This window comes from Mauremys reevesii, linkage group 5 (assembly GCF_016161935.1).
Source record: "Mauremys reevesii isolate NIE-2019 linkage group 5, ASM1616193v1, whole genome shotgun sequence".
NCBI lineage: Eukaryota > Metazoa > Chordata > Testudines > Geoemydidae > Mauremys > Mauremys reevesii.
The window spans coordinates 14,160,435-14,188,032 of NC_052627.1; the positions used below are offsets into that span (position 1 = coordinate 14,160,435).

Sequence of the window (27,598 nt, forward strand, 5' to 3'; positions counted from 1 at the left end):
GGAAACTTTATTAAAGGAAGTAATGTACCTTACAGTACATTAGGCTGGCCTGAGTTGATATTTATATTAACAAAATAAATATATGTAACAATCAGTGCAAAACTACAGTGGAGTGGAGAGCCAACCCTCTGCTATCCTGGGTTGTCCATGGTTTTAAAATCTTTATCATTGACTAGGACATGATGTGAAGTGTCACCTTAACTATAATTTTTTATTTTTACTTTTTTTGGTTTTTTAGAAATACCTAGTTTTGACAAGCTTTATATTCATCTTTTTTTAAAAAATGGTGATACTTTGTATTAAAAGCTGGAGATCACTGCTTTAAGTAAGTTATGGCTTTTGTACTTTAAGCATATATATTCTAAACCAAGCATCAGTAAGTGTCCTGGGTAGGTTATATTTTCTGTTTCCAGCAATGTTCAGTATTGTGTGTGCTTTGCACCTCAGAAGTGAGTCTGCCAAGGCACTTAGAGAATGTAAGTCTTTTAGGGACTTCATGAGAATGGGCTACAATTGACACAAAACAGAACCCATCCATCAGCAGTGTCAAATCCCCCAACAAGCATACTTCCTTTATAAACACTCAAAATCTACTAAAAATCCACAATGAGGAAAAAAAAGCCATTTACTGCATGTCACTAAAAGACAAAGATTTCCCCTAATAAAAGCACAAAGAATGGATCTTGGCTGCCTGTAAGAACAGAACAAGATTTTGTTTTGTTTTCAAAAGAGAACAAAACAAACAAACAAAAACACCAGAAATACCACACGCTTGCCATTTCCACAAATCCACTTCCTTTTATCTATCCTTAGAGGTCAGTTTTTCAATCAGTTCTTGAAGTGGAGCCAGTTCTCTTCTGTCAATAAGGTTGAATTCCTGTAGAAGGGGCGGGGAAACAAGATTTTACTTGAACAGACAATGTAGTGCTAGTACCAAGTTTACATTTAATGATAAAGTTACCCTGCAGTTTGCAATCGTCCAAGCTTACCTGTTAGCCATTTTCAACATCTAGGTAGCTGGTTCAAATCCAATCTAGGTCACTAATGACTAAACATGGTTACAATCATCAGAAGGCTATTCAGCAGCCTATGTGAAATGAATGAGTGTGCTCAATAAAGTGCCTGGTAGATTCATATTCCAAAAAAAATATTTTACTTCACACTCAGTAAACTCCCTTCTCAGACCCTGTTCTGCATTAAAGCCATCGAGCAATGGAGCTCAGACAGTTTTCCCCCTTTTATAACTTCTAAAGTGCCACTTCCTTGATGGAAAAACAGTAGCAGCCAGTAAATGCACTCTGCAGCTTGATTTCAGAGTTTTCTTCTTCTACTGGCTGTGAATTAAGGTTTTCTTTGGTACTTGTCTGTCTTGTGGAAACATGTCATAATTCACTGTTGCAATCTGTTAATACTTATAGCAATAATTATACCCTGCATTACCAATAAGGTAGCATCTTGGGCTTCGAGCTGCCCAATTATGTAAAAACACCTGCTTCCATACCAACTCCTAGAAAACTCAAAGAATGGTATTTTTATATATCGACATTTTAATATATGCTGTCTTCAGAGCAGAAGGCAACCATTACCATCGCATTCTTATGCTAATTTACCTGAACAAAAAAAATAAAGTGCTTGAAGGATGTGTTAAGATGTGCCTCTTCTTGCAGCTGGATTACTGGATCAAAGTGCTGGTGGTAAATGTGAGCATAAACTCTAAAGAGACGCTTTAGAATGGTCTTTGCCACTGACATGAAGTTCTTTGGGAAAGGAACACCTAAAAAGAAACAAATGCAGAGTAAGCTCCTGGGGGCAGAGACCGTGTCTTCACAGATTTTAAAGCCAGAGGGACTATTATGATCACTTAGCACATAACACAGGCCATGGATTTCACCCAGTGATTCCTACATCAAGCCCATAACTCCTATCTGAGTTAGACATCCCATTCTTGCTTTAAAAACTCCAAATGATAGAAATCTCTGTGTAAATGGGTCCAATGGTTAGCCTTGCTGTCAAAAAAATTGCACCTAATTTCTAGTTTGAATTTGTCTAGCTTCAGCTTCCAACCACTTATTATGCCTTAGTCTGCTAGATTAAAGTGTCCTCTACTATCAGAAATCTTCTCCCCATATAAGTACATAACTATGATCAAGTTACCTCTCAACCTTCTTTGGATAAACTAAGGGCTAGTCTACACTTACCTGTCGGGTCGACGCGGTGAGTTCGACTTCTCGGAGTTTGAACTATCGCGTCTAATCTGGATGCGATCGAAACTCTCCCCTCGCTGGTCGACTCTCGCACACCACCACCACCGCGCGCGGGCGAGTCGACCTTGGAGCCGCAGACTTCTTCAATCGGCCTGCGCCGGATCGTAAGTTTAGAACTACTAGTCGAGAGTTCAGCTACGCTATTCACGTAGCTGATAAATAGATTGAGCTTCTTTTGTGTCTCACCGTACGACAGACTTCAAATCAATCTTGTAGCTCTTTTCTGAACCCTTTCCAATTTATCAACATACCCTTTACACTGTGGACACCAGAACTGGACAGAGTATGTCAGTAGTGGTCTCACTAATCCCTTATACTGGTGTAAAAAAACCTCCTTACTCCTACTCAGTATTTCCTTGCTTATACATCTAAGGATTGCATTTGCTCTCTTAAGCCACTGCATCACACTGGCAGTGCATGTTCACTTAGGTTATCCACTATGACCCTGTTGGTCATTTTCTGAGTCACTGCTTTCCAAAATATAGTCCCTCATCCTATTAAAAAAAAGTCTTCATATATACTTGAACAGGGCCAAATAAAATGGAGACGCAAGCCCTCTGTGCACTACAGTAAGATCAATATTAAATAATTTAAAAACACCATTAACGTTACTGTTAATAATAATAAAAGCAGCTTTCCTCTCCCCCACTCGCTGTGCCCAACAGCTCTGATCTGAAGCACTAAAGCAAATGCCATCTTGCTAACAGGTTCTACATTGCCACCTACTGAGCAGGGGATAGCTGGGAAGAGGGATGACTTAAAAAACAAAACTTATTATAGGTTCATTGCACCCGACTAAAACCATGAACAAGTAAAAGCAAAAGCCATTTGATTTTGACAGATGGTCCATTTTTTTAAAATGCGCTGTCATTAGCAGCTTGCTGAATAGTGCCATGCATTTGAAGAAGCCTCCTCAAAACATAAAACATTTCCCAATTTATTTGTAAACAATAAGTTCTGTATTCCCGATCAAGGGTGCAATGCTGACCCAGTAGGGGAATGCCTCCTTGGGGCTATGCTTCTTTCCTGCACAGAAGCTTATTTTGGTAGTTGGGAAAACACAATATTCTGCAAAAAGATACAGAGGATAGGGTCCAGGGGTTGAAATTACTTTTCCTCCTCTCCTATTTCTCTAGGAGCAACACCCTGCTTTTTAAAAGGAGAAAGCTGAAGAATCAATGAAAATACAGCTGCTTATTAAATAGAAACACCCTTTTTCTACATCCTGAATTTTAACAGGTTTTTATTAAGGATTGCTCTATTATGTATCATGTCTGATAGCCAGGCAAACAAATTGTACCTGTTTAACAGATGCAAGTACCTTTCAGTGTACTAATAAATTGTTCTTTAACTGTCCTACAGCAGTCACTAATCATTTAAGAAACAACTCAATATTCAACAGCTCACTCTATTTATTGCTGAGTTCCCTTTAGGGTTGAATCAATATTTTTTCCTTCCTGTAAATTCAGACACAAAGCTACACATGCTTTTCAATGCTAAGAGATCTTAATAGTCCTGTACAACAGGATGCTGATTTCACTGTTCATTTTTACCTATTTTGGATGGAAATAGTGTTTCGTCATCCAGCTGATCCTGGACCCAAGTCATCAGGTAATCAATGTACTTTGGTGCTGAGCACTTGATTGGTTTCTTTATGTTTGTCCCATCTGCCCAGTGATACTCGTATCTGGGTTGGAACAGAAAGGAAAGACATCTCTTGAACACACAACTGAGTCATTCATACAAAAGCCTTAGAAAGGTTTTTTGGTTTCTGTTTAAGGAACTTGATTTTTATAATGCTTTTAGAGACACTCACTCCCGGTCCTTTCCTTTCACCAAGGGAGAGAACATACTGCCAACCCAGGATGAAAAGGACTGCTGAGTGCTGCAGTGCTAAAGTCCTCCCAAAGGAACCAATGAGCTATTTTACGTAATTATACATACACACCTGTATATATTATATTCCTCTAAATACAAAAGAGAGCGATACTGCCAGTTTAAAACTATGTGCTTTCAGAGAAAACATCGTTACCTATCCTACAAATCTGACCTTAAATTATGAGAACTGAAAGAACTTTAATAAATCTTATTAACTTTTAAAGAGCTTAAGTTTACTCTTCATTTTTTTCAGCTTGGACTGAAAATAGCCTAGTCACTTTCATTTTCTATTCTTAACACAATAGCAGAATGCTGGGATGTTTGAGTGGCAAACAGCAGGGGAATGATTGTTTTAAAATGTTTCCTCCAGAATTAAAATTATGAGAACAATTTTGTTGGTCATACATCTTTGCAAAATATGTTTAAAATATATTTGTTTTACACAAGGGCAAAATTGTGGACATAATTTAATCAGACAGTGCCTGTTTTAAACAATGTAAGGCCTGGTCTACACTAGGAGGTTATGTCGAATTTAGCAGCGTTAAATCGAATTAACCCTGCACCCATCCACACAACGAAGCTATTTAGTTCGACATACAGGTCTCTTTAGTTCGATTTCTGTACTCCTCCCCGACAAGGGGAGTAGTGCTAAATTCGACATGGCCATGTCAAATTAGGCTAGGTGTGGATGGAATTCGACGCTAATAGCTCCGGGAGCTATCCCACAGTGCACCACTCTGTTGACGCTCTGGACAGCAGTCCGAGCTCGGATGCTCTGACCAGCCACACAGGAAATGCCCCGGGAAAATTTGAATTCCTTTTCCCGTCTGGCCAGTTTGAATCTCATTTCCTGCTTGGACATCGTGGCGAGCTCAGCAGCAGCGGCAACGATGCAGAGCTCTCCAGCAGAGGTGTCCATGCAATCTCAGAATAGAAAGAGGGCCCCAGCATGGACTGACCGGGAAGTCTTGGATCTGATCGCTGTGTGGGGCGATGAGTCTGTGCTTTCGGAGCTGCGCTCCAAGAAACGGAATGCGAAGACCTACGAGAAGGTCTCCAAAGCCATGACAGACAGAGGATACAGCCGGGATACAATGCAGTGCCGCGTGAAAATCAAGGACCTGAGACAAGGCTACCAAAAGATCACAGCGGCAAACGGACGCTCCGGATCCCAGCCCCAGACATGCCGCTTCTACGAGGCACTGCATGCCATTCTCGGTGGGTCTGCCACCACTACCCCACCACTGACCGTGGACTCTGAGGATGGGATAGTGTCGACGGCCGGTTCCTCGGAGATGTTCGCGGATGGGGAAGATGAGGAAGGAGATGAGGAGGGCGAGGCAGTCGACAGCGCTTACAACGCTGATTTCCCCGACAGCCAGGATCTCTTCATCACCCTCACTGAGATCCCCTACCAACCCTCCCCAGCCGTTAACCCAGACCCTGAATCAGGGGAAGGATCAGTCGGTACATGCTTTAAACATGTAAACATTTATTTTTAACAGAGCAGGAATGGGGATAGAACAGAAATCCTCTTGGGAGATCTCCACGAAGCTCTCCTGGAGGTAATCAAAAAGCCTCCACAGGAGGTTCCTGGGGAGAGCGGCCTTATTGGGTCCTCCGTGGTAGGACACTTTTCCGCGCCAGGCTATCAGCAGGTACTCTGGGAGCATTGCCTCGACGAGCATGGCGGCATAGGCCCCTGGTTTGTGCTGGCTTTCACGCAGCATGCGGTCTCTATCTCTGTCAGTGATCCTCCTCAGGGTGATCTCGCTCAGGGCATCCTGCTTTGAATTAGGGGAATGTTAGTATTGGGAATGCTTGACTGTTCCTTTACATAACAATAAGCGTCGGTTTACAGCCACGTGGTGGAGGCGGTAGAGGGGCAGCATACAGGGATCTTTCCCGGGGACAGCCGCGAGGGGGTGGAACAGGGGCAGAGTTCATGCTTTCCGGATTGCCGGCAGCAGGAACTTGCAAAAGCTATGACCATTGCTTTGAGCGTGAAAGGAGGGCACTGCTATACATTAAGTTTTAAGCAGCCAAAAGTCTACGGCTTACCATGTGTGCCTGCTCCCCGAATTCTGCTGTCCTGCCCCGCTTGTCTGATCTCCAGTGCAAGACCCCAGGCAATGAATGCGAAGGCCGAAAATTCGAACTTGTCCTGAGTGCGCATGAGATAGGTGCTGTGCATGGTCTTGTTCACAGAGACAGACTAGACTATGTTCATTGTTCGCAAAAATGTATCTTTGTAAGGAATTCACTCCCTTTTTCCCATCACACAGCTGCGACTGTTTCCCTACCTGCCCCGGCATCCCCCTCACAGAGGCTGGCGCAGATTAGGCGACGAAAGAAAAGGACACAGGACGAGATGTTCTCTGAACTTATGGACTGCTCCCGAGCCGAGGCGGCACAGCAGACCCAGTGGAGGGAGAACATGTCTCAGTACCAGCGCTCACACAGCAAACGGGAGGACAGGTGGCGGCAGGAAGACCAGCAGGCGACTCAAACACTGCTTGGACTAATGAGGGAGCAAACGGACACGCTCTGGCGCCTTGTGGATGTTCTGCAGGACCGCAGGCAGGAGGACAGAGCCCCACTGCAGTGTATCTGTAACGGCCCTCCCCCGCCACAAAGTCCCATACCCCCCTCACCCAAAGTAACAAGAAGGAGGGGCGCCAGGGGCCATGAAAACTGTCACTCCACCCCTGCAGAGTGCTCAATTACCAAAAAGCTCTCATTCCCTAAATTTTGAGAAGTCCTTTCCTTCCTGCCTCACCCAAGCCCCCATCCCAGTTTCATCCCCTAACTGTCTAGGTGATGATAAAAAAGACTTTTCTGTTAATTACTGTTTCTGTCATGTTCTTTTAGAGGAGACTGTGTTTCAAGAGGGGAAGGGGGTTGGTAATTGGACAGGTCAGTCACCTTTACCAGGGTACAGACACGGGGGCAGGTTCAGCAGCAGGTCACACACACAGTGCAGTCACTAGGCACCCTGGTCGGTCTGGGAGGTGGTTTTCATGTTCTGTGTGTGGGGGGGGGGGGGCTATGTGACTTTGTGGCGGGGGAGGGTGGTTAGAGATCTTATGCAGCGGTCCTTATCCTGGATCACAGAGCCACGCAGCAGGGGATCTGTAACCGTCCTCCCCCGCCACAAAGTCACATAGCCCCCACACACAGAGTCCCGAGAAGGAGGGGTGGCAGGCTCCGTTGAAACAACCAGTCCGCCACCGTGCACCGCTCTAGGAGCAGGAGCCTGTCATTCCTCGAGTTTAGAAGCGGTCTTTGCAGCACTACACACCCTACCCACCACAGTCTGCATCCCAGTTTTAACCGTTTACCGCGAAATCAGTACTAAAGAAAACGGTGTTAATTAACAAAGTTCCATGTATTTTATTTTTAAACGTGCGTTGGAAGGGGGTGAACGGGGTATGTAACTGCAGAGGATAGTCAACATTAACTGGGTAAAGAAACAGGGGCAGGTTCAGCTTCTCTGTAAACAAACTGAACAGTCACAGGTCACGCTGCTCGCTGGGGAACCTAGCTTTCAAAGCCTCCCGGATGCACAGCGCTTCCCGCTGGGCTCTTCTAATCGCATGGCTGTCTGGCTGGGCGTAATCAGCAGCCAGGCTATGTGCCTCAACCTCCCATCCCGCCATAAAGGTCTCCCCCTTGCTCTCACATAGATTGTGGAGCACACAGCAAGCTGCAATAACAATGGGGATATTGGTTTCGCTGAGATCAGAGCGAGTCAGTAAGCTTCTCCATCTCCCCTTGAGACGTCCAAAAGCACACTCCACCACCATTCTGCACTTGCTCAGCCAGTAGTTGAAGAGTTCTTTGTCACTGCCCAGGGCGCCTGTATAGGGCTTCATGAGCCAGGGCATTAGCGGGTAGGCTGGGTCCCCGAGGATCACTGTAGGCATCTCCACATCCCCAACAGTTATTTTGTGGTCCAGGAAGAAAGTACCTTCCTGCAGGCGTCTACACAGACCAGAGTTCCTGAAAAAACGCGCGTCATGAACCTTGCCCGGCCATCCAACGTTGATGTTGGTAAAGGCGTTGGCTACACTTGCAAATTTGCAGCGCTGCAGCAGGGTGTGAAAACACACCCTCTCCAGCGCTGCAAATTGCAGCGCTGCAGCAGGGTGTGAAAACACACCCTCTCCAGCGCTGCAAATTGCGGCGCTGCAAAGCGCCAGTGTGGTCAAAGCCCCAGCGCTGGGAGCGCTGCTCCCAGCGCTGTCCGTTATTCCCCACAGGGAGGTGGAGTACGGACAGCGCTGGGAGAGCTCTCTCCCAGCGCTGGCGCTTTGACTACACCTAGCGCTTCAAAGCGCTGCCGCGGCAGCGCTTTGAAGTACAAGTGTAGCCAAAGCCAAAACGTCCCCTATGGTCCACCAGTGCTTGCAGCACCATTGAAAAGTAGCCCTTTCGGTTAATATACTGGCTGGCCTGGTGGTCCGGTCCCAGGATAGGGATGTGAGTTCCATCTATAGCCCCACCGCAGTTTGGGAATCCCATCGCGGCGAAGCCATCTATGACGACCTGGACGTTTTCCAGGGTCACCACCTTTGAGAGCAGTAGCTCAACAATTGCGTTGGCAACTTGCATCACAGCAACCCCTACGGTAGATTTGCCCACGCCAAAGTGGTTCGCTACTGACCGGTAGCTGTCTGGCGTTGCAAGTTTCCAGAGGGCTATGGCCACTCGCTTCTGCACAGTCAGGGCTGCTCGCATCCGGGTGTCCTTGCGCTTCAGGGCAGGGGACAGCAAGTCACACAGTTCAAGGAAAGTGCCCTTACGCATGCAAAAGTTTCGCAGCCACTGTGATTCATCCCAGACCTGCAGCACTATGCGGTCCCACCAGTCCGTGCTTGTTTCCCGGGCCCAGAATCGCCGTTCCACAGCATGAACATGACCCATTGCCACCATGATGTCCACGGCGCGGGGTCCCGTGCTTTGTGAGAGGTCTGTGCCACTCTCACACTTGATGTCCTCACCGCGCTGCCGGAGCTTCCTCGCCCAATTTCTCAGCATTTGACTGTGAAAAAGGTGGACGATAAGGTGCGAGGAGTTGACAACGGCCATAACTGCAGCGATGATCGCAGCGGGCTCCATGCTCGCAGTACTGTGGCGTCCGCGCTGTCACTGACCAGAAAAAATGCGCAAACAGATTTCCCGCCAGCGCTTTCATGGAGGGAGGGCGGGAGTGACGGTTGAATGACGACAGTCGACACATTTTCCCCCAGCAGGCATTGGGGGCTTGACCCAGAATTCCAATGGCAGCGGGGACTGCGGGAACTGTGGGATAGCTGCCCACAGTGCACCGCTTCCAATGTCGACGCTTGCCCCGTTAGTGTGGACTCACAAAGTCGAATTACTGTCCTTAGTGTGGATACACACGTTCGACTTTGTAAGGTCGGTTCCACAAATTCGAGTTAAGTAAAATCGAACTACTCTGGTAGTGTAGACATACCCTAAGGTATTTTGTCAGTTAAATCAGCAACTAGGATAATCTTTTCACAATATTTTTTAGAAGAGAGATCAATTACGGCAGTAAACAAGACTAAGCACATTTATTTACACATCTCTCTTGGTTTATCAAATCATGGATAGTTCTTTGAAAACATCTAGTCAATGTATAGCAGCAGTCCAAAAAGCTGACAGAATGTTAGAAACCATTAGGAAAGGGCTAGATAAGAAGACATCAATATCATAATGCCGCTATATAAATCCATGGTACGCCCACACTTTGAATACTGTGTGCTGTTCTTGTCTCCCCATCTCAAAAAAGATGTATTAGAAAAGGTACAAAGAAGGGCAAGAAAAATGATTAAGGCTATGGAATAGCTTCCATACAAGGAGAGATTAAAAAGACAGACTTTTCAGCTTGGAAAACAGATGACTATGGGGAGATATGATAGAGGTCTAAAATATCATGAATAGTATGGAGAAAATGAATAAGGAAGTATTATTTACTCCTTCACATAACACAAGAACCAGGGCTCACCCAATGAAATTAATAGGCAGCAGGTTTAAAGCAAAAGGAAGTATTTCTTCATACAACGCATTTGACCTGTGAACTCACTGCCAGTGGATGTTGTGCAGGCCAAAACTATACTGTAACTGGGTTCAAGAAAGAATTAGATAAGTTCATGGAGGATAGGTCCACCAATGGCTTTTAGCCAAGAGGGTCAGGGAAGCAACCCCAGGCTCTGAGTGTCCCTTGCCTCTGACTGCCAGAATCTGGGATTGGCTCGATAATTGCCCTGTTCTGTTCATTCCCTCTGAAGCATCTGGCATTGGTGCTGTCGGAAGACAGGATACTGGGCTAGATGAACTATTGGTCTGACCCAGTATGGCCGTTCTTAGGTTCTAGCATAGAGAGAAAACATTAAAAACAATCAAAAAGTCTACTTGCATGTTAATGAGTTTACCAAGAACTGCCCAGTCCAAACATTGATTCTGGCAGAGCAGACCTTCAGCAACCCCAGCCCTAGGGGAGACCTGGGGTAGTTACCAGCTCATCACAGCTTCAGCTCAGAACAGGCACAATCATGACATGTTTACCCTTTCATTTCAGGAGCTGGCAATTAGTAAACAATAGCTTTTCCCCCCAGGCATACATTCAAAAGAGTGGATTCAAAGTGTGTCACTTGCATTCCCCAGCTACTTCCTAGGAAATCCAATCCATGGGTATTGTCCCAAAAAGTCCTTTGAACTTTCTCATACCTTCCAGAAATTGCATTAATCCCGTCTTCCTGCTAAAGCACTTCCACACTAATCTCACAATAATACATAAACATTTGCATTTCTAATATAATGTACCCCAAAGATAGCAACCCTAATTCAGAAAGGTTTAACTTAATTCAATGAAGTTCATTCAGGATAATACAGGATACCGTCAGTCTGTCATATAGTGACCCACACCATTTCTTGACGCATCGCCTTGTTCCTCTGAGGTCTTTTGTGCATGTATTGACCCTGCTTAGCTTGTGTGACCTGACAACCTCGGAGTATGAAGCGGTATGACTTCTAAGAAACAGTAAAGATATACTCTCTGCCACAACACATACTATAAGTGGAAATATGCAGAGATAATCTCCAAATACTCTGGCAATCCCCACATGTCTGGCTTCATAAAAGAAACTGGACTAAAACTTTGAGATGGTTTAATCTATGGTACCCACACTTTATTGCTGCTAGTGAGAATACTGGGTGCAGTATTACATTTGGTACTTTTAGGGGTCACAAAGCTGATAAAAATCAGTGTTTTCTGCATGATTAAATGTATTAATGAAAACATTATCCTAGGACTGAAACTTCTGTAGAGGATTCCCAAAATCAAGAGCAGCCGCATTAGGACAGTTATGGAAGATTAAAACCAGACTCATACATTGACTCAAATGAGTGAGCAAGCACTTACATCTCTAGTAGTAAAATAAACATACCATGCCATTGCCATCAACTAAAACTCAACCTTATGGTTGGATTGGTCTTTTTTGAAAGAGAGAGAAAACCCCCAACCCCTCTGTAATGCTCATGGATCATGTTAAAATAGAGACAAAATGATATTTAGTGGGTAGAGTAGGAAATATAACATTTATAGTGACTAGCTGTAGGATCGAACAGCCCCAAATGACATTGTTAGGCTTTACCAGGATTGAGATAGATTAGTTAATCATTCTTGCTATTTACATATGCTAATGGTTCTACCTAAATGTGAAAATATACCTACGCACTAAAGATAACAAGACCAACGCCTCCTCCGTAGAATTCTTATATATCTAGACGTTGGTCTTGTTATCTTTAGTGCGTAGGCGTATTTTCACATTTATATATGAACGTACACTTTTTCTTTCCAATAAAAATACCTTTGAGAAGGCTGTAGAACAAAACTATCACTTTCGCTAAGCAAAGCACCCATGCTAGGAGGCCAGGATTAAGATTTTTAAGGATATTATTATATACATAGGAACTTTATATGTAACATCTTTAAATCCCAGTGAAGAGATATTAATTTGACAGTTTAAAATACTGTGTTCAGTTTTGTGAAGGGACACTGGAGCAAAGGAAGAGGTCAGAAAAAGGTAAGTAGGTTGGCACACTGCTGAGAGAGAGGAGCTATTTAAAGAGGCAGATTCAAATGAAGATATATAACTGTTCTCTCAGCAGACATGTAAGGCAGAGGAACAGAAATTTCATATTTCAGTAAGTTATGAGCTTAGGCCAAAATTGGGATTTGTGGATACTCTTCACTTCTAAAAGTCAGGCCTCTGTTGTTTAGGTGCCTGAACACATAAGTGCTGAGCACCCACAAATCTAACTGAAGTCAAAGGGATCTTTCAAGTGCTCACTCAGCAAAAAACAGGCCACTTTTATGAAGATACCTAAATTTGGACTTGGACTAACCCTAGACATCCAGATGCGAAAATTTTGGCCTTCATGTTTTTTCCAGTGTGTACCTACTGGCAGACATGAAAACCAATGAGAAAAGGGGAAATTGAAGCAATAACTCAATTTCCCCTCCTTCCTAGTACCTTGTAAACATATTACTTTAACAATATATTTTATACAGACTAATAACTTTGCAATGTGCTTGGTTACATGACAGTTGAGGTGGCAAACATAGTAATGAGGACTGACGACTGAAAGCAGGTGTAGCTCGTTTTGGTTGGGTAGATGAAAGAATATGGGTATGAACAGGAGACATTATTTTAAGACATGAGTCAGTGAAACTTACTATTTTCTTTCCCTGTTTTTATTTTTCTGACAACTAGCCACTGGGTAGTGGAAGGCAGAACATAAGGACTGCTCCTGCTACCGACTCAACGGGCATGTCTACACTAGAATTTTTACCCGAGTTAATTGATTGCCCATTGCTCAAGGTACCTAATATGCTTGTAAAGGGCTAGTCTGGTAAAACCTCCAGTGAAGACCCAGAGCCACAGGAACAGGACTGAGCCCATAGTGCATGGTATGTAGATGTGAAAAACATAAATGGACCCTTGGCTAATAATAGAAATCATTCCAGTCTTACACCTGCAAGCAGCTCCCCATCTCCAAGCAAGATCTCAGGCCAGGGAGGTATGCAAAGAACCCTAGGAAATAACTTCCTGTACTTAAAGGTCCCTTCCGACACTTGCAGATGTAGAGCGCGAGGAGTTAAATCAGCTCTCAGAGACGGCAGCAGGGAAAGTGCTGCCGTGTGTTTACACTGTCAGCTGTAAGCGCAGTGACGTGGCCACAGTAGCAGCTCTTGCAATGCCATAGAGAGCAGTGCATTGTGGTAGCTATCCAAGTATGCAAGTGGCTGCAGCGTGCTTTTCAAATGGGAGAGGGGATGGAGTGTGTATGTGGGGGGAGAGATGGTGTGTTTTGGGAGACAGAGTGTGTCAGCATGCTGTCTTGGAAGTTCAGACAGCGGCAAGGGGAAACTCCATCAGCCCCCGCCCCCCCTTCCTCACACACAGCCTGCTTCAGCAGCAGCATTCCACAGTAATGGTTTGCTTTGTCCCAGAGCAGATAAGCATGCCAGCTCTTAGAAACAGAGCTTTGAAAGGGGATATCCCCATGCCTGCAGCCAAGTTCAAAACAATGACAAGAGTGGCCACTTGACTTCAAGGGATTATGGGACATATCCAGAGGCCAATCACAGTGCAGTAATGCAACACGTCGTCCACACTGACACCTGAGAATTTCAGCCAGGGTGCAGCAAGCTCTATTCCTCTCACGGAGGTGGATTACCAGGAGTGCTCCAGCTGCAGAGTCCAGGCACTCTAAGTGCCATGCCAGTGTGGACACCTCAGGAGTTAGGGCGCCCAGGGCTGATTTAAGGTGCGCTAACCTGCAAGAGTAGCCAAGGCCCAAGATAGCTGCTGGAAAGAGGTAGTGAGTGTGAGCTGCAGAGACCCCAGACACAGAAGCCCAGAAGCCGCTTGCATTTAAGGCTTGCCCAGAACACAAAGTAGGATTCCGCATGTCAAAAAAGTGCTTTAGCCCAATCTGTCCACTTCCAGGGGGTTACCTCAAATATTTATCTTTGGATTTGCAAAGACTAAACCCTAATAATGTTCAGCAGATGCACAAGACTCCATGCCCATGCCAGAGGGAAGGTTATTTTCACACATCAGTGGCTCTTCAGTTTGGTTACATATTTCATAAGCTTCTGAAAACAAACCTTTCAGTTTTGCTTTGAAAACTGATAGGATGTCTCAGTGATTTGCAACAGTGAACCATTTATATGCTACATGTTTTGTGCATCACTAATCAGATATTTGTTTCCCTTTTAACATAACTAAATAGTGCTACACCCATCTTGTCAAAAATTTATGGCAAAAATCTACATATCCTGCTGTCATAAACAGATGGTTAAGGGTTAAAGTGTGTTTTACCTGTAAAGGGTTAACATGCAGTACCTGGTGACCACCTGACCAAAGGACCAATCAGAGATGAGATAATTTCAAATCTCTGTGGAGGGAAGCCTTTGTCTGTGTTCTTAGTGAGAACTGTTCTTGAATCTAACAGAGGACAGTCATGTCTCCAAGTTCTCCTGGAGTAGTTTCTACTAATTAATAGTGAGTATTAATTAGAAAGGCAAATTAGTCTTATGATTTGATTTCTATATTTGCAATTGTGTGTTTGCTAAAGGAAATGCTTTATTCCTGTTTGCTGATATTGCTTTTACTGAGAAAAGCGGGAGAGGGGATTCTCTCCAGAGATTGATAAGGTTATACCCTATGAGTGTCCAGCTTGGGCTCATAGAGATTCTGTATTTTCTTTTTATTCTTTAATAAATTCTTTTCTATTAAGGACTTGTTGGTCTTTCCTTGGGTGGATTCTCAGGAAAGAGAATTTGAAAATCCCAGAGAGCGGGAACTTGGGTCTCTGTGTTCTTTGTTCTGAGTTCTTAGCCGTCTGGACCTACACCAGTCTAGACGCTTAACCAAGTCTGCTCATCTTTCTGAACTAATTTCTTCTATTCAAGCTAGTGAGTATTAGAAGAACTGGGTAATTGCATATAAGAATCCTGTGTCTGCAATTCTGTGTGTTTGCATTGATTATTCATAATTTTGCCTGTATTGTTTGTACTGAGGAAAAGGGAGAAATTTCTCCAGAGGACAGTCATGTCTCCAAGTTCTCCTGGAGTAGTTTCTACTAATTAATAGTGAGTATTAATTAGAAAGGCAAATTAGTCTTATGATTTGATTTCTATATTTGCAATTGTGTGTTTGCTAAAGGAAATGCTTTATTCCTGTTTGCTGATATTGCTTTTACTGAGAAAAGCGGGAGAGGGGATTCTCTCCAGAGATTGATAAGGTTATACCCTATGAGTGTCCAGCTTGGGCTCATAGAGATTTGAAATTATCTCATCTCTGATTGGTCCTTTGGTCAGGTGGTCACCAGGTACTGCATGTTAACCCTTTACAGGTAAAACACACTTTAACCCTTAACCATCTGTTTATGACACCTGCACTTTTCAGTTTTTCTAGAAGGATGTTGCAATCAGAGAGCAGGACACAGGAAGTTAACATATGTATTTTTGTAGTGATTAACTAGAAGGTTGCATATAAACCAAATAAATAATAAATATCAGTAGCAGTAGTAATACATACTTAGCATATATTGTGCTTCATATCTGATGATCTCAGAGTGCTTTACAGTATCGGTAAGTATCATCCCCATTTTAAATTCTAAGAACCTTCCTTCCTTCTCCCCCAAGACACTCTCTCTCTCTCCCCCACCTTTCTCCATCTTCCCCTCCGTTCCCCCAACAAAAAGGTGCCTGGCAAAAGTTTCTCAAATTAGCTCACTTCATCTTATGAGACTCATGGTCCATGAAGATCTACTTCTGCTTTATTTATTTTTGTCAATACTCCTGTTTCATTGTCACAGCTCAGAGCTAATTGTACCTTTGACTACTGTCTGTCTTCCCAAGTGCAACCCTCTTAAATGTTAAGACCTCTTGCCTTCACCTGTCCCGGGATGGAATCCTGCAATTTTCTCACTCTCAGATTGGGTCCTGTATACGACCTGTGATTCTGCAGCGAGCCCCACTATTCTTCCCTTCGCGAGCTGTGACCAGTGGGAGAACAGGGACATAAAACAGCCTTTCCAAAACAAAGTATGACTTAATCTCATCAATAGGAACAAAGCATAACAAAAACAAAGGGCTCTTAACACAAGAGCCTACATGCGTATCTGTCTTACCTAAAGTCTGGGTAGACCTAGCTGATGGGACACCCCCATTTCTGGGAATTGCTGGTGGGAGGCAGCTGGGCTCTAGCCACGAAACTGACAAGAGCGCCAACAGCTGGTGTAAGTGCCCTAACTACACCAACGTAAGCCCTATACCCCTCGTGGAGGTGCAGTTATTATGTCGGTGTAGTAGGGCACTTACATCAGCAGGAGGAAGGCTGTAGTGTAGACACTGACATAATCAGGTCGAAGTACACTGCCTTATGTCAACCTTACTGTGTAGTGTACAGCAACCCTTTGTTACGGTGTTGGGCATGGTGACTGATTATTTTTAGGCCATAAGGCACGTACAGAGTAATTGTATAAAATACCATCTGGCCTTTGGACTTAATAAAGGAATTTATGGTTACATTAGTGTCTAGTGGTCTCCCACATTAATATTAATAATTTCTAACATTATTAATAATTCCACCATGCTGGAGTACATCCTCCACCCTTTGGAAACATGACAAGCAACACCCTAACGGTCAGACAGACATAATATGCACAAAATGTTACAGGCAGCTCTCACATCCTTCAGATTATTTTATTTATTTATTAGAAATAGCAGCTCTGACTGTGACCCACCTGAAGGAAAAAAATTCAAGACATGGCCTACATAGTTTTTGACTTTTATCATACCGCTTTTGATTAGAGGTGAGATTTTTAACCACTATACTTTACTGGTAAAAGTCCTAGTGTGGACTTTAAGGCGCCTTATATTGGTATATCTTAGGCCATGTCTACACAGCAAACTTTTGCCAACGCAAGTTACGTCGGCATAAAGCTGATGCAGTTAGTATACCACGTGTGCACATGCATACTTGGTTCCACGTGTCAGCACTGTGTGCACTCAGGAGTGCGTGTTGACGCTCTGTGCGGTGCGGGTATCCCATTGTGGTGGGATGTAGGTGCTTGGGCCCACCGTTCAGCGCACTGCCTTTTGGGAAGATTTGGCAATGTACTATCAGGCAGAAATAAGTCACGCAGAGGTGACCTGGGAGCAAGGGGTCACCTTCCAGGCAAGCAACTTTCTCTGTCCTGTAAGGTCATCTATATCCCATAATTTTCCTACCTTTTTTAAAAAATCCCACAAGCCTGCGTGGCCCATCTCGCTGTCTGATATCTCTGACAGAAGCATGGAGCCTGCACTATTGTATTGAGCATTGCAAGCACAGGATGCACGATCCTCTGGTATTTGCAGAGCTGCAAGAAGAACCAAATCAGCAGAGAACATGATGATTTCGTAGAAGGCAGATGCTGTGGGACACAGCGAGAACCACTTCAAGATTGTTGGTGGTGTTCAAGGAGTAGCTGCAGAGGGTGGAGCACTGCTTCTGAGCCAGAGAAATGAGTCCTGATTGGTGAGACTGCATCGTAATGCAGGTTTGGGATGATGAGTGGTGGCTGCAGAACATTTGGATGTGCAATGCCACATTCCTGGATCTGTGGGCTGAGCTTGCCCCAGCCCTCCAGCGCAGGGACACCAGAATGAGAGCTGCACTGACAATGGAGAAGTGAGTGGTGATCGCACTGTGGACATGTACAATGCCTGATTGTTACCGGTCAGTGGGAAATCATTTTGGAATTGGAAAATCCCCTCTGGCGGCCGATGTCATGTAAGCGTGCAGGGCCATTAATCGCCTCCTGCAAGACTGTGACTCTTGGCAACGTGCAGGACTTAAGTGGATGGATTTGCAGCAGCAAGGTTCCAAGACCGCAGTCGAGTGAAGTTGGCATGCGTATCCCTATTTTGGCACCAGACCACCTTGCCACAGCATACATCTACAGAAAGGGCTACTTTTCTACTGCTGGATCACCAGGGATGCTTCACCAAAACCAAAGTGGGCTGGTCAGGGAAGGTGCATGACACTCGCATCTTAAGAACACAGGAATGTTCAGAAAGCTATAAGCAGGGACCTACTTTCCCGACCAGTGGATCACCACGGACGATGCTGAAATGCCAACAGTGATCTTGGGAGACCAGCCTACCCTTTGCTCTCCTGGCTCATGAAGCCATACACCAGCCACCTCGACAGCACCAAAGGAAGATTCAACTACCAGCTCAGCAGGTGCAGAATGACAGTTGAATGTACTTTTGGCATACTGAAGGGAAGCTGGTGTTGTTTACTCACAAGATTGGATCTTAGTGAGAAAAATATCCCAATGGTTATAGCAGCCTGCTGTGTCCTGCATAGTATCTCTGAAGCAAAGGGGGAAAAGTTGCTGCCAGGATGAGGAGCAGAGGTAGAGCGGCTGTCTGCTGAGTTTGAACAGCCAGACACAAGGGTTTTTAGAAGAGCTCAACATGGAGCTATATGGCTCTGGGAGGCTTTTAAAAAAAACACTGACAGTGAACCACAGTAATGGGTTGTGATGTACTGTGCTCTACCTGGGCCCTGCTGTCTTGGGGCTTGTTAGGAATTGTGGAGTACTGTACTTGGTGTACATTTATGAATATAATAGTGTCAATGCACCTATTTATTTTGTGGTGCTCGCTGTACATTTATGACTATTATCCTGTGAGTTGTGTCAGACCGTACAGCAAGTGGGTGCTTTCACTACAATTAGGCATTCTGTAGCATATTGTGGGAATTAAAAGATTAATTATTTTCCAAACAATACAATTTTATTGAGTAAGAATCATAGATTATTAGGGTTGGAAGGGACCTCAGTAGATCATCTAGTCCAACCCCCTGCTCAAAGCAGGACCAATTCCCAAATGGCCCCCTCAAGGATTGAACTCACAACCCTGGGTTTAGCAGGCCAATGCTCAAACCACTGAGCTATCCCACTAGTCCTGTGGGAAATACTGTAAAAAAAATTCTGTGCAAATTAAAGGCAAATGCATTAAAGCCTTAATAAATGTATGGAACAGAACTTAAGAAGTGGAAAAACCATTCAGGTCCATTTTAGCTACACATAGCAACCATGGTTTTCACATGTCAGTGGATGTGAAGCTGTGGTTCTCCTTAACATTCCCGTAGGGAGGGGTTCAGGATGTGGGCCCTGATGCCACATTGGACATTGAGGGGGATGTAGGGAGATGTTGTAATGGAGTTTTCCATGGACTGCAAAGGGAGGCGAGCCTGTGATTGTTGAACCTGTAGGTCCACAAGAGTCTGCAGCATCTGTGTTTGCTGCCAGAGAAGCCCTATTATGTCCTGGTGCATCTCTCTCCCTTTTGCTGGTGGGATTCCTGTGCCTTTCTCCTGTCAGGTCTTTCCTTCTCCATACAGTCTGCAGTATTCACCCTCCAGGCCCTCTGCTCATGGTCTGATGCAACACTGGCTTCCCAGATCTCACTGAACATGTCATCTCAAGTCCTCTTCTTTCTCCTCCTTCTCTGGCTCAGGTGTTCCACAGGTGTGGAGGGGAAATCCCTCAAGGCTGCAACAGCAGCAGCTACAGAAAAACATCCAGAGATACCACTGTCAATATAGTGACAATGGAAAGCCAAAGTTAAGATTCAGAACTCCCTTCCCTCGCTCCCCGTGAGTTTTAAACAAGACATGCTTATTGACACTTCTGCTTCGGAATGCTTATGCCCGGCACCACTCACAGCACCAGTCATAGTGAGTACGTCCCACCAGGGAGAAGGGAAATGAGGAGAGAATTGCTTCGTTGCATGGAACTACGGGGAAAGGGCGCGGTATTGAATACTGGCACTGTTTTCCACAGGCGGTGGTGATTTTAGCTGATATCTCACTCCTTAGGGTAACAAAGGCACGGAGAGCACAGCTGCTACTGCTGTCCCAAAGCCACTCAGGCCAGTATGCCGCTAGCCTGTTTCCTGCAACGATGCCTACCAAAGTTATTGTTGACCGGCGTGGGAAAATCCTACCTGGAGGAAGAAATAAGGCTGCCATCCCTCGAAACCTTCGGGAGAGGATTGCAGAATACTGCCACGGAAGTTTTATCAAGATCTCAGAAGGATTAAGGAGCCATCCTGGTACACACAAACAAACTGCGCTGCATGCCCTTCCTGCCTAATTCTACAGGGGAACGAAAAGCAGATAACTCTACCTCTTCTTGTTGTACCACTACCTCTTCTGGTAGGAGTAAATTAATGAACAGTCAATAGGTGTGTCTTGTAAGGCTGGGGGCACGTCATTGTAATGGGAAATACTTTTAAACACTTACCCACGGTTCCTTCCGCTGCATCGGGCTTGCCCATGCTCAGCTGCCGGGACTGACTGGACTATAGTGGAGCCTCAAACAGGCCCTGGTTCGTGTCGTAACTGGAGCCCCAGGTCGCATGTCCCTCATCCTCCTGCTCTTTTTTCTCCTCCTCTTCCTCACTATTCACAGCAGGGGCCAAAGACTTGAGCTCCTCAGAGGTATCCAGAGTAGTCTACAGGGTGGTCGTGGGGTCTCCATCAAGAATGGCATGCAGCAATTTGTAAAAGTGGCAGGTCTGCAGCTCGGCACCAGACTGACTGTTGACCTCCCTGGCCTTCTGATATGCCTGCCACAGCTCCTTTGCTTTCACGCAGCACTGCTGCTGATCCCTGTCGTACCACTTCTCTTGCATCCCCGGTGCAATCTACTTGTAGATGCCCACACTTCTACAGCATCTTCTCCACACAGGCCAAGGAGAGACAATTATCTCCAGGCCAGAGCATGTCTGGAGAGTGTAGCCAGCATGGTCAGCTGGGCAGTTGCACACAACAATGGAGAGCTGGTAGGCATGCTCACCAAACTGGACAATCAGGAAAAGACATTTAAAAAATGTACAGGGCTTTAAAAGAGAGGGCGGCCTTCCAGTCTCAGTGAACCCTGGGCAGTGGAGTTCACAACTGTGACCAGAGCAGTCTGTGTCGAGCATTGTGGGACAGCTGCTGGAGATCTGTTCAGGTTGACACAGGTAATGCGGTGCCTACACTCGCACTGTGTCAACCTGAGTACAATGATGGCCCAGTGCCACTCGGGGAGGTGCTATACTGCCTGGCTGTAACAGAGCACTTACACCAGCGGGAAACAAATGTAAGTGTAGACACATGTGCCACCAGATTGACGCAAGGCAGCTTATGTCAACCTAACTTTGTTGTCTAGACCAGGCCTTATTTTCGTATGGAAAGGGGAATAAACTCTGCTAGTAGAAGGCACTTTTATACTGGTATAACTGCACCACACGAGGCTGGTTGCGTGGGTAGACAAGCCCACCAAGTAAACATAGCATGCTTGCTTCTAATCAGATAAACAGTATTGCAGATGAATAGTTTCACTGTATTCCTTAACTACACATTACAAATTCAGAGTTCATGTTGCATATGGAAGTAAAAAGCAGAGAGAGGGGGAAGATGCACACGCACACATTTTTATCAAATATTTGTGTGTAATATCAAGCACTCTTCAATATACAGAAGATTTGTTTCCCAGTTTATTTTACATTAGAATTTCAGGTATTTTCCACTCTGGAAGACACTGGACAGCTGCAGAACTAGCAGAAGTACAAGATGACATGTATCGAGTAAGTCAAACTTCAGCAATTGAGAGGGGGAGGGATTTCTAGTCAGACTGTTTAAAACTGGGGTTGATTATTTTTGTAATATCTAGTTAACTAAAACACATGAAAAAAAAAGCTTTCCATATCCCCAACCCTTCATTTAGGGGGTTAAATGGATACCAGTCTGCCTTACAAAGACTTTTTTTTTTTGTTAGAGAACTCACTTGGGAAAGATCAAATTGGACATTCATGATATTTCTAAGATTGGGGGTGGGGGAGAACCTCAGTGTCCCCCCGTCCCCGCATAGTGTCAGGTCTTCTTTTTATATCATAAAGCAACAAGAGAGGGCACAACATTTTCTCCATCGTTGTAAGTCACCTTTAATGCAAGAGGAACTGAGCATTATCACACCTTTGCAAATAGAGATTGATCTCAAAAGTTGCACTCTCTCAATGATATATAACAAGTATTCTTACTTTGGACCAGCTGACATCACTGGGCAGCTCTCTTCTGTACAGAAGTCTGTAATAGTACCATAAAGCATATTGATCTGGTTGAAGAAGTCCACGGCTGTAAAGAATGTGAACAGGTCAGTTAGCAGTCTGGTAACAGTCTACCAACAGTGCAAACTTCATGCAGTTCTAATTACAAAATTCCCACTGCTGAACAGGTGTATAGAGTTTTGTGATGAAGCTTCCTCATTGTTAATTGCTTTGTAAATATTACAACGGAAATGTGAGGCACAGACAAAATAGACAATTGCGTATAAATGTTATATTGAAGTCCATTGCCATACAATGATTTCTGTTCTGCTGGTTATGAGCCAACTATTAAGAATTTATGTTTTAGCCTTTTAATGTATTTAAAAACATTGCATTTCATTTAGCAGTGCATTTCATTGAGCTTTTGTTTATTTTGGGGGAATGCTTATTACACATTCTGGGAGAGAGCTGTCTGAAATATTTAATAATATTGCACCTTTCACAATGAAGGAAAACAGTTAGATTATATATGGTATCTTGGCTAACATTTTTTAAAATAGAGCCAAATATTTTTTCCCCCAAAATTGCTGGGCACCCAGAAGCTCCCATTTCAGTAGGAGGTGCTGGGTGCTCAGTGCTTTTTAAAAAACAGGCCTCTTATTTAGGAGCCTAACTTTAAGCTCTTGTTTTTGAAAGGCTTGGCTTCTGTAATCAATTTATAAAAATAAGCCTACTTTTTCCCCCTATTGACTGATCCTGATTTCAGTTGGCAGTCTCTATGTTGCTCCAATGCCATCCAAAGGAATGCTTTGGGAGCATATTTTGTCTCAGTTCAATGTAAATTACAGGCAAAATTAAAGCAGGGAAATCAATCACATGGAACAAATCTGTGATTGGTAACCACTAAATACTTCCGGTTCTATGCATAACACTTCATGGGGATAAAGGTTCCATATGTCTTTCCGCAATTATTCCCATCTGCCTTCCACCCAGGAAGAATCCAGCTACTGTTATAGTCTCTGCTGGTGAGCTCAAGTAATACAAATCCACAAGAAAAGATGGTCTATGATATTTTACACACACACACACACACACACACACACACACACACAAAGGATGTGAAATGTAGACAGATTCAGCTACAATTTACAAAATCTATTATTTCATTTTGTCACTGCTAAATGAAGTTTCTAGCCCTTTTGGCTGCATGGCTAGTTTTGACAATGTGAACAGATGCACAGTTAGTTTTGTTTCCGTCTGTCTGCAGACTAAAGAAAAGCACTAAGGATACTTCTACACAGGAAACAGCAGCCCGAGGCAGCATGTCTCAGAGTCTGGGTCTCCAGTCTCAGCCTCCTGGGGTTTGCACTTTGGCACCAGTGTAGACATTCGAGCTACGGCTGGAGCTCAGGCTCTGATGCCTAGGTATGGGGGTGGGCCTCAGAGCCCAAGCCTAAACATCTATGCAGCTCTTTTTAGAGCTTTAGTGCAAGCCTGAGTCTGTAGACCGGGGCTCTGCAATGGGTTGCTGCTTGCTGTGTAGATGTACCTTTAGGTTAAAGTGCTGTGTAGACAAAAAACAACCCACCCACCCTCTCCGTGAGGGGAACAGCTCCCAGCGTTGGGAACGCGGCTCCCAGCACTGTAGCACTGTCTACACTGCCACTTTACAGCACTGAAACTTGCATTGCTCAGGGGGGTGTTTTTTCACCCCTGAGTGAGGAAAGTTTCAGCGCTGTAAGTGGCAGTGTAGACAAGCCCTAAGAGACTCAAAACCTTCCACTATTTATCTTAGTTGGGGCAAGGTGTGTGAAACCAAATTAGGGCCGCTTCTATGCCTGTGTCATGCTGAGATGGACCCCAAAATACTCAATTAATGCCCCAATTCAGTGAGCTTGACAAACAAATCACGTCCTTAAATGTCATTTGAATGAGTGTTCAGCTAAGAATAAGGCTCTTCGCTCCCAAGGCACAAGTAGCTGAATATTCTATTGGCTCATCTTTGGAGCATTCAGTTAGACATTTTTGTATTGATAGCCTTCATTAGAAGGTGACATTTACAGAGCTATCAGTTACAAAATGCAGCACTCCCACAAGTACAATCTGCAGACCGCTAGGGAGCACTGTGGGGTTTTGCAGTGTTTACGTGAAACATCATGCTCAGCCACTTCAGTCTCACTGAACCTGCTATCCAAGGCTGGGGTTGAGCTTGGGGCAGGGTGACCAGACAGCAAACGTGAAAAATCGGGACAGGGAGTGGAGGGTAATAGGAGCCTATATAAGAAAAAGACCCAAAAATCGGGACTGTCCCTAAAAAATCAGGACATCTGGTCACCTTAGCTTGGGGCAGGGCACTAAGAAAATAACTTGCCCTGCTCAGTAGCAAACCCCCAGTGAAAGGTCTGAACTTGCTCTAAAGGGAATTCTTTCGGGCAATCCCATCACGGCAAAGGGATCCACACCCAGAACTCAAGGATTGTCAAGGTAAGTATCTGAGGTAGGGGAGAGGACAGGAGAGATCCTTTAGGCTCCATAAATGACACTTAAGGAAAGTTACTTCACAGACTATATGCAGAGCATGCCCAGCAAATTCCTGCCAGTTATTTTAGTTCATCCCACTTTTCAGCTGATGTAGTAAACACAGGCTATAAACTGCATTGTGCAAGCACAATCACCCAGGAGCAAATCAGCTCAAGACTGGTGGATCGTGTGTTTAGTGCACAGTCTTTGGAGAAGCAGTAGCAGCAAATGGCAAGACATCATTCGGGGATGGGGAAGGGGAAAGGGAAGTAGTCATGGAAAGGAAGGGTTGTTAACACTTGGAGAAAAAAAAACCAACACCATAAATTATTAAAATCTTAACAGGAAATTTTAAAATCAAAAGAACTACAAGCAGATTTTGTATATTGCAGCCAATTTTGAACTTTCCAGTCTACAAGAGCTGTTAATTAGGTTTCCAATCCTCACTCCCCCAAAACCCCACTAACCCCGATTTCTCCTTAAATGCAGACATGCCCAAAACCACACCGGCTTTGAAAGTGTGACTGTTATTGCTTTGAAGCCCACATTCTGAGTTTCAAAAGGGCATGAAGCACATCTCCCAACCTCCAAATTCATCAGCGTGTGACAAACAAGCATAATGTGGGCCACCTGTTTTTGACGTATGTAATGCAGTGCCTTAGCCTGTTAATTTCCCCTTTTCAGCCACAGAGCTGAAGGTTGTAGTGTTTTTTTAAAAGCAGTTTCTCCAGTTACAGAGGTGTGTGTTATCTGCTGATTAAAACAAGTAAAGAACCAAGGTTTGTGGGGTTTATTTCCACATCTGTCACTGGTGTCTTTGGGGAAGACATTTCAAATTTTGTACCTCGATTTCTTTCTTCTCTGAAAAAAAGAGAATAGCAGGCTTCTCATAAGGGGGTTCTGAAGTTCATATGTTTATTGCACATCTAGGATGTTTAATCCAATCATTTAAAAATATTTTCGTTTTTTTGCCTTTCAACTTCATTGGAAGTTCCCACAATAAAACTATTTTGTAAAATGGATCAACTATTTGACACACTTACGTAACCCATTGCCACAAACCATCAGAGCGGTCAAGGTCTGGCAAGATTCAAAAAGGGTTAGGCATTTATATGGATAAGAAGAAAATCCACAGTTACGTTCAACAATACATACACCCTCATGCATCAGCCAACCATCCCACCCACTGTTCGGGATAAGGAAGAAACTTATATGGGCAAATAACTCCATAATTACCCAATTCAGGGATCCTACCATTTTCTTCTGAATTACCAAATACTGGCCACGGTCACGAGACATGACATCAGATGAGACATAGGAATTGCTCTGCCAGATCAGACTGGGGCTAAGTTCCATTTTTCTCCTCCATTGTTCTTTGCCCAGCAGTTTTGAAATGTTGCCCTCTCTGCTCCCTCAGACTGAGGCACACTGCTTTACTTGTACAGCTGTGCCTGCAGCATGAGGAGAACATACCCTTCTATTAGGGAGGGCACACAACATTAGGCCTTCTTTATATATCCTAAAAAGGTAACAAACCCAATGTTTGTCCTTTACAGGCCACATTTAATAGGCTTTGATGGTGGCAAACTGGAGAGCAACTGAAAGCAGGAGTAATATAATTGGTATATGAAGCATCCTTGGTAATGTTTAGTCAGAAAAAATAGTTTGCTTTTTAGACAGTTTAAAAAAAATCTATTCATGCTAAATTTTGTAAAAGACCTATTTCGATTATTTAAATATTCCCTTGTAATGATGGAAACTCAGACCATAGCATCATGTGGATGCATGGGAACTAGAAGGTCAAGCTGGGCAGTATTGCTTTACTGCCCAAGCAGCATAAAATGTGGAAAGGAAACACACGGTTTCCAAAGTATTATTTATACTGCACACCAGTGTATAGAACATTGTGCAACAAGGGAAGCACACCAAAACCACCAAGTTCCTGCCCTGAAGAGTCTACAGTCTAAACGCACAACAGGTAGAATATCAAAATTACATGGGGCATCTGGTTATTACAGCCAAAACTCTCCATGAAATGTAGGGGGCTGGCTCCCTGAGTGTTTGTTCCAAGATGACGGGACACCAGGAAAGGCAGTACAAAGGAGATAAAATGAGTGATCAGGAGAGGCATGTGCAAAATATAAAGGATGGGAGTTGTAGGCAGGGATGGTTTTCAAGAGAGCTTTGTAAGTGAGGAGAACCTTGAACTTACTACAGAAGAGAGGAAGCCTGTGTAAATATTCAGAGGGGGAGAAAGAAGAAGGGGAAACATGGTTAGAGCAGGCAGAAAGGATGATAATTTGGGCATCTCTTTCGCATAAACTAGATGGGAAGAAAGTGATAGGAGAAACAGCAAGGAAAAGTTATAGTAACCAAGTCAGGAAGTTACCAGAACACAGGCTAACGCCTTGGCAGGAACAAAAGGAAGAGATTAGCTTTGGAAATGTAATGAAAAAGCTTAGAATTTGGCAAGAGCAGACGAAAGACATTCTATATATAAACGTTTATAATCTTCACATCCGTTTTAGACTTGACCCTGAGTAGTATTCATCCAAGCAAATGTTTGAAACTCAGGCTGCGGCAGCGCTTTGAAGCGCTAAGTGTAGTCAAAGCGCCAGCGCTGGGAGAGAGCTCTCCCAGCGCTGTCCGTACTCCACCTCCCTGTGGGGAATAACGGACAGCGCTGGGAGCCGCGCTCCCAGTGCTGGGGCTTTGACCACACTGGCACTTTGCAGCGCCGCAATTTGCAGCGCAGGAGAGGGTG

The 27,598-nt window shown here is 44.3% G+C and overlaps 1 protein-coding gene across 2 annotated transcripts in view; it reads right to left on the reverse strand.

Annotated features, from left to right (window-relative positions):
- Positions 1 to 611: 611 nt before the first annotated feature.
- The window catches only part of MOB1B (MOB kinase activator 1B), a 73,385-nt gene continuing 46,398 nt past the window's right edge, over positions 612 to 27,598 (reverse strand). Inside the window, exons 3-6 of one of the 2 annotated variants that reach the window (XM_039539227.1) lie at positions 22,309 to 22,402; positions 3,818 to 3,951; positions 1,611 to 1,774; positions 612 to 877 (exon numbers count right to left, since the gene is read on the reverse strand). In XM_039539227.1, the coding sequence (XP_039395161.1) occupies positions 800 to 877; positions 1,611 to 1,774; positions 3,818 to 3,951; positions 22,309 to 22,402 (470 nt within the window). In that variant the 3' untranslated portion in view covers positions 612 to 799. Of the gene's footprint in view, positions 878 to 992; positions 1,088 to 1,610; positions 1,775 to 3,817; positions 3,952 to 22,308; positions 22,403 to 27,598 lie in introns of those variants that run through there. The other variant, XM_039539228.1, reaches the window with a different exon arrangement.